This window comes from Portunus trituberculatus, chromosome 28 (genome assembly GCF_017591435.1).
Source record: "Portunus trituberculatus isolate SZX2019 chromosome 28, ASM1759143v1, whole genome shotgun sequence".
In the NCBI taxonomy this organism is placed as follows: Eukaryota; Metazoa; Arthropoda; class Malacostraca; order Decapoda; family Portunidae; genus Portunus; species Portunus trituberculatus.
In genome coordinates, this window is record NC_059282.1 from 7,008,556 (window position 1) to 7,016,055 (window position 7,500).

At 42.1% G+C, this 7,500-nt stretch overlaps 1 protein-coding gene across 20 annotated transcripts in view; it reads left to right on the plus strand.

Annotated features, from left to right (window-relative positions):
* Positions 1–7,500, plus strand: part of LOC123510033 — a 58,829-nt gene that overhangs the window by 15,209 nt on the left and 36,120 nt on the right. For 16 of the 20 annotated variants that reach the window (XM_045264760.1, XM_045264747.1, XM_045264750.1 and 13 more), the window contains exons 3-4: positions 2,132–2,272; positions 5,075–5,107. In XM_045264760.1, the coding sequence (XP_045120695.1) occupies positions 2,132–2,272; positions 5,075–5,107 (174 nt within the window). The remainder of the gene's footprint in view (positions 1–2,131; positions 2,273–5,074; positions 5,108–7,500) is intronic. The other 4 variants (XM_045264752.1, XM_045264762.1, XM_045264764.1 and 1 more) reach the window with 1 other exon arrangement.

The following is a 7,500-nucleotide window of genomic DNA, read 5'->3' on the forward strand; positions in this document are numbered from 1 at the left end:
CTCAGTCCACCTTGTTAGCGGTTTCTTGGCCTCAACTGTTCCCGAGATATGAAAGTTGACCCCAGTTTTTCTCACGAGCTTCCTTTCTCGTCCTCACATTCTTCACTTGCCCGCCTCATTCTCGTGGATTCCAATTATCTTCCTTGACTTTATTTGAAAACTTGGTGGTGGTGGTGGCAGTTGTGGTGGTGGTAGTGTTTGCTTCTTCGTTTTCTGATTTGTGTCTTGTGTCTATTTCCTTCTGATTAATTTCGTGGTTTGTTTGTAGTTATTAATCCCTTCAGTAACACGACGCGTTTCCATATTCATTCTGCTTACTATTTGGTGATTTTACACATCTTTATAAACTTATGTGGAGGATTAAAATAGTGAAGACAGTGGCCATTAATCTTCTGAGCTTCATAGATCCATCCTAATGTCAATAAAATCGTCTAATTGTACACAAATCTCAAGGTAAAAATGTGTTCTAGTGATGGAGGTTAATGTGCTTCCGGGTCTGATTAATGTGTCTTTGTTGACGACTCTAATGGTTTGTGGCTTACCTTCCTAGAACTGTCTTGATATTCATAACATCATTTTGCTTTGTAACGTCAGCCACAATCTCATGTATATGCACGCAACTCCCATTAATCTCTCTCCCATTAATCTTTCCTCCATTATATAACTGCTTCTTCCTGTTAACTTTCATTATATTCCTCTCCTTTTATATGTTCACTTAGCCCAAATTAATCTCTCTTTTTCTCCCCTTCAATTATGTATCACGTGTTTCATGTCAAACTCCCTCCAACCTCCCTTTCCCTATCAACTTTCATTACTATCCTCTTCTTTCATGTTTCCACTTAGTCTAAAATAACCTTTCATTTTATCCCCCTCAATTATGTATCCACGTGTCTCTTATTAGCCTCGTCTATTTTCCCTCCAATATGCATCTTCTTGTATGTTAACTTTCCTTAATTCCCTCTACTTTCAGGTGTCCACTTAGGCCAAAGCAACTTCTGATGTTTACCCTTTCATCATACATACACGTGTCTCTATTAACCTCCTTTGTTTCCTGCTCTCTAACTTCCCTCATAGTCCTCACAGTTTCCCTTCACTGACTTACCATTTCCTATCACAACCTTCATCTTCATCCCAGAGAAGTTGACCTTAGATAGTCCTTGCCTTATTAAGCTGCAGTTTAACTCGTTTCACTTAATTTCCTATCCCACTAATTACTTTTTTATAGTTATACTTCATCAACATTGATTTTTGTAACTATCCAGTGCTAAATTACTCTAATGACTTTCTGGGTTTCTTTAATTCTCCTTAATAATTACATCAACGTTTTATCGCCTACCTTGTTGCGGTGCTTTCATTTAATCAATCACTCTCTACTTTTTTCTGCAATAACTATCCTCCCTGACCTTCAACTTTCTTTTATCTGATAATTCTTTCAATATTTGTTTTCTTTTTCTTTTGTGATAATGTTTCAGTTCATTCACTTAATCAAACTTTTCTCTTATTTAAACGTTTCTTGACCTCTCCTTTATTTTTTCTATCTGACAACTCCATCAATATTTGTTATCTCTTTCTGTGCAATGTTTTGGTGCTTTCACTTCACCAATCTCTTATCGTGGTGATTGAGTAATAAATTTTCTTGACCTCCTCTCTCCTCCCTCCACAAGCATAATCTTCCCTGATCTCTAATTTTCTTTCTATATAATAACACCATCAATATTTGCCATCCATATTCTTATGTGAGATGTTTCGATGCATTCATTCAATCAATATTTTCTTTCAGTAGGCGAGTTGTAACCTTTCCTGACCTTCATTCTTTTCTTTCCACTATCATAATCTTCCTAACCTCCCTTTTTTTTCATTTATCAAGCGATTTTTATTAATATCTGTCATCTATTTCTTATATGCGCGGTGTTTCGATATTCTCAGTCAATCAACATTTCCTCTTACTAAACTAATATATCCTTTCCTAGCATGTACTTAAATTTTGCTTACCAATTACATCATCATTTATTACCTACTTCAATGCTTTCAGTCAATCAATCTTTCACTGAACGTCTAATAACTTTTCCCCTTAACCTCTATTCACCTCCCTGAGCTACAATAACCTTCCCTCACCTCTCTTCTTCCCAAGGTGACCTCATGGACGAGAGTTCGGTGCTGGAGTTCCTCACGAGCCTCGAGGCCATGGAGCTGCCGGACCAGATCGAGGAAGTCAATGCAAAGATTCTGGACAAGATTGTCGAGGAGCAGGAGTTTGTGGCGGTGCTCTTCTGTGAGTACGACGGGGAGGAAGTGGGTTAGAATACTGTGTTGGGGAAAGGTTTGTGTGTGTTTGGGGAGGTTGTGTGTGTGTGGGGGGGAAGCTTTGTGTGTGTGTGTGTGTGTGTGTGTGTGTGTGTGTGTGTGTGTGTGTGTGTGTGCGTTTGTCAGGTGGATAGTGGCGTGGGGGTTGTGTGTGTGTTGTGGGAGGGAGGGACAAGGGAAGTTAGAAATTGAGTGTGAGGAATGGAGTGGTAAAGAGAAGTTTAGCTGGAGGGTATTTCTCTCTCTCTCTCTCTCTCTCTCTCTCTCTCTCTCTCTCTCTCTCTCTCTCTCTCTAAATGACAAACGCAGGACCTTAGGAACTTTTCCCATCAAAGTCATTCAACTATTCCTCTAAGTTTTCCATTAATATATTTCCCGCCCCACCTCTACATACTTACATGTCCTTACTAATGAATATAATCTGCATGTCGATGGAGAGACTCGCACGACACCGGGCACTAGATAGACAAAGTAGACAAAGAATAACAGGAGAGGTCTGGCAGCTACTATTATTATTTCTCTCTGACAGAAGTTTCGTTTTCCTTTCCCCGACTCCCTCAATTAAAGAAAAGTCTTCAGTCTTCTCTCCCTCTCTCTCGTTTTCTTCGGCACTCGAGCATGCACGTCAGCGAGGTAATAGAGAGATTATTTTACAGTGGTAAGAAAGTTTGGCTTCCTCTTACCCGCCGTGTTGTGAATATTAACTCCGCCAGCCTTTCTTTATGGAAATGACTAACACAATCTTTAGTTTTTAGCCGAAAAGTTAGTTTCACTAGGGCTTTTTTTTCTGTAGCCTGATTTTACTGCAGTATTTTTTTTTTCTCTCTCTGGCATCTCTATATTGTGATTTATTCTTTCGTTAGGACAGAAAATAAACTCCTGCGATGCTCACTTGTTTCCATTAAGGCACTCAGGGTCACTAAATCGGTCCATTTCACAGAGGTACGTTGCTTTTTCTTTTCCATCCATTTGCTTGTCTCTAGTAGTAGCAACAATAGCAATAGTAGCAGTGATAATAGCGATATTAACAACAACACTATCGGGAAATAGTTTGAACCAGTTGAACCTGAGACGACAAAGAGAAGGGGTAGAGAGAGTGTGGGTGAGAGGCGGCAGCAAACAGGAACCTTGGAGAAACTGGGGCTTGGAAACTTGCGCCATATTGGTGTCACAAAGCCTCTCTAAACAAGGATAATTAGGTGTAGCAATGGTGGTTAGTCGCGTTTTGTGTTAGTGTGCCACAAAGGGAACGAGCTAAAATCTGCCTTTCTCTGACGCTTATTCTCCTTTACCGGATTATTGTATTAATTATCGTTTCTTATGGTGTCTGTGTGTCGCCGATATGGGCCAAGTTGGGGAGTGTGCGTCCCTTGTTGGTGTGCGGCGCGGAGTGTGGCCCCATAACCGTGTGTCTGGGAGGCAGCGAGGCAGGGGAAGGGAGCTGGAGCGGAGGGGAGGTCATGGCCGCGGGAGGAGGGTACGATGTCGGGGGAAGAGAGGGTGTTAAGTTGCTGTAATGCTGTGTAATTATCGTTGTTGAAGTACAGTACGTGTTCTGTTTACTACTGACTGCCTCATCGTTTTATTCGTAACGTGACCGCATTATGCAGTTCACTATCGCTATAATCCGTAATGTGAAATGAGTTACTCCCGTCAGATTAAACCGACGGAAAGAGCATTACCCAATATCATTCCCGTGATCATGGCGTGTTTACATTTATTTATCACAAGTTCTCGTTTGTGTTCGCTGCAAAGGGTGTGGAGCTTTGCTAGTCTCTCGAGCGGATGAAAGAGAAGAACAATGTTTGAGTATAATCTCTTCACATTATTTGTACATGCAGTTATTTATTATGAGGTCTCTTTGTATTCGTTGAAGGGGATGAACATTAACATTATTCTCCTCCCTGATTAAATGAACAGGCAGAGCATTACTCGTACTTAGAATCAACCATTAACGTAATTATTCTTTTATTTCAATACCTCATATTTTCGTTAAAAGGTTTGAGAAGTATTGCGCACTGTAATCCTTCACCTATTAGGATTTAATTTGAACGTATGTTTGTAACAGGAAAAACAAACAGGAAAACCGTATCACCGCGTCACCGCACCACCAGATTTCATTAAGCGTTACAATGGTCACGCTCTCCCTCCCCGCCGTCACGTTCCATGCAAATCTTTGAGCGGCGGTGATTCCTGGCTGGCTGCGAGGGTTGCTGACGGCCTCCTCACTCCCTGCTGACGCCCCCCACTTTGTTGACATAACTCTTGACGCCTCCGACGCTGATTAATAGGAAGTTGTCTGTCCTCTTCACTTAATCGTCTTCCTTGTAGAGTTAACATGTTTTCCTCTCGTGGACTTGTCCTTAGTATGTTTAGCAGGACACTATTTAGTTCTGGTGTTTCTTCACTGACTTAATTATGTGTTTCCCTGCAATGCTCGCCTCTCCCTCCTCTCCTTTACTGTGGTTGTTACTCGTGCCTCTCCCTACCTTACACCAGTGGAGGCAGCGTCCTTAGTGCTGCTCCCCGCTGCTCAGTGTGGAATAAACCGTGAAATTGTGGAGTGTATAACGAATGTGCTTCATGCCCTTACAGATGTGGGTGTTATTACAGCTCCCACGTGCGTGTGTCTGCAGAAATTTACATTCATAGCTCTTTTTTGTCTAGCAGTGCTGTGTGTGCTGGTGTGCTGTGCTGAGGCTGTCTATAGTTGTTGTGTGTCACGCCTTCTGTAGCCTCTAATTCTGATCATGCCCTACCACCTCGGCAGGTTACTTGGGCAACATTTGCGACCAGGGAGAACGTAAGTAACAGCCGGTACGACAGTGATGGTTTATGCATGAGATTCTGTCGCGCTGCCACGACGAACGACCAACACATGGTTTATAAGTTCTACCATGACTCGCCTGCACCTGGCACCTACTTCAATATATTTTTACCTTCCTATCTCCTGTCCGTGCAGCTTGACTTTTGCATTTACTTTTCCCTATCTTCTTTTTTTGCGAACATCCTCTATTTTCCAAGCGATAATTCTGTATTGCCAGCCGTGAATTCCAGCCTTTGTATCACTAATGCTTTAATTCTTCATTTCATTATATCTCATAGTTTGCTTTGTATAATTACTGGACGTTGGCTGGCTGGCTAGCTGGCTGGCTGGCTGGCTTGCACACCCTTTACTGCCTGTGTTTATTTACATTTTAATTTTACATGGAAACGCTTTCGGTCTTATCATTTGCCTATTATTCATTCATTCCCCTTTCTCGTGTGCTTTAATTGCTTTCATGACTAACTAACACACAAATCCCTTTTACGGATAACCTTTATTCTGATCCCGGGAGCGAGACAGGTCAAGGGACAAAGGGATGCTGATGTGCGTGAGATGGACAGTCTTGGTTCCAGAATGGTTCACGGTTGTCTGATTTTAGCGTGGTTTTGTTACGATTATTGCACAGCTCAGAGTTTCCTGGTTTTGTTGCGATTCTATCTTTTCACGGTCGTCGAGTTTTATTATCGTTGACTCACCCAGGTTCTATTACGGTTCTATGGCGGTTCTAATACAATTTTACCAGACTTTATTTGGGTTTCATAATTTTTATCATGGTTCTATTAATATTTCATCTATTTTCTGTTATTGTGGAGAGTTACGGGTTCTATTACGGTTCTATGATGGTTCTAATATAGTTCATGGTCACTTTTACTAGATTTTATTACGGTTTTACATTTTTTTTTCACGGTTCTATTAATATTTCATCTATTTTCTGTTATTGTTGAGAGTCGCGAGTTTTATTACGGTTCTATCGCTGTTGTATACGGTTCATAGTGACTTTTACCAGATTTTATTTTGGTTTCATCATTTTTTTTCACAATTTATCAATATTTCATCAGTTTTCTGTTATTGTTGAGAGTCAGCGGATTCTATTTCGACGGTTCTATGACGGTTCGCCTTCGCCTGGTTTGCACGCGTACAGTTGGGAGGGCTCAGGTTTACTTCACGTGTAGTGTCAAGAGGAAAGGTTATATTTAGTGGACAGCTGCCTGCGCCGCGTCACACCCCACACCACCACCACTACCACCACTACAACCTATGTCACCACCTCTTTTTCTCCACCTCTCCGCCGTTTCCACTACTACTTCTACTGTACTTTAGTCCCCATCACAACCACCATTATTACCACTTCTACACTCTTCTTTATTATTATCACTATCAACACCATCACTTCCTTCACCATCACTGCTAGTTTGTCACCATCACGCCACGTCTCAATTGCAACTCCCTTTGGCATTATCATCTTCGTGTCTTTCATCACCATACATACCTACTACTACTACTACTACTGCTACTGCTGCTGCTACTACTACTACTACTACTACTACTACTACTACTACTACTACTACTACTACTACTACTACTACTACTACTACAGTCATCAAAGGTTCATGTTTCGTCTAGTTCAGAAATCTACGTTAAGTGAATGCATTATAGCGATCACAAGTGTCTGCCGGGGTTGTTTGTAAATCCATTACTGGGTGTACGTTGACTAATTAGTGTGGGTACAACGAGAGAGAGAGAGAGAGAGAGAGAGAGAGAGAGTGGGGGTTCGAATTTTTGGCATACTTGTTACTGAGAGAGAGAGAGAGAGAGAGAGAGAGAGAGAGAGAGTGTGTGTGTGTGTGTGTGTGTGTGTGTGTGTGTGTGCGTGTGTGTCTGTGTGTGTGTTTTGGGAGATTTGACCTTGAAAGAGTAAACAAAGTCTTGGGAGGAAAGTTCAACCACCCTCTCTCTCTCTCTCTCTCTCTCTCTGTGTGTGTGTGTGTGTGTGTGTGTGTGTTTATTTTGGCGTGGTAAGTTGTAGGTCACCTCAAAATGTCTCTTAATTAGTTACACCAGCTGGCCTAAACCACTCCCTTTGCTATCTTCCCTCCCGGAATTCCTCCCTATTTCCCTCCCACTCACCCTTCACTGCAACTCTCCCTCCCTCCAACCCTCCTCTCCTCCCTTCTTTTACCCCAGCCTCACCATCATCTGCAGTACCCCCTCTTTCCTTTCCCTCCTTCCCTCCCTCCCTCCCTCCCTCCCTCCCTCCCTTTCTCTCCCACCATGCCTCGTGCCAGCTGCTGATTCATAATGAGAGGAATTCCTTTGTATTGCTTATTACTCCTCGACTTAAAGGTAACTAGAGAACGTAAGACACACCT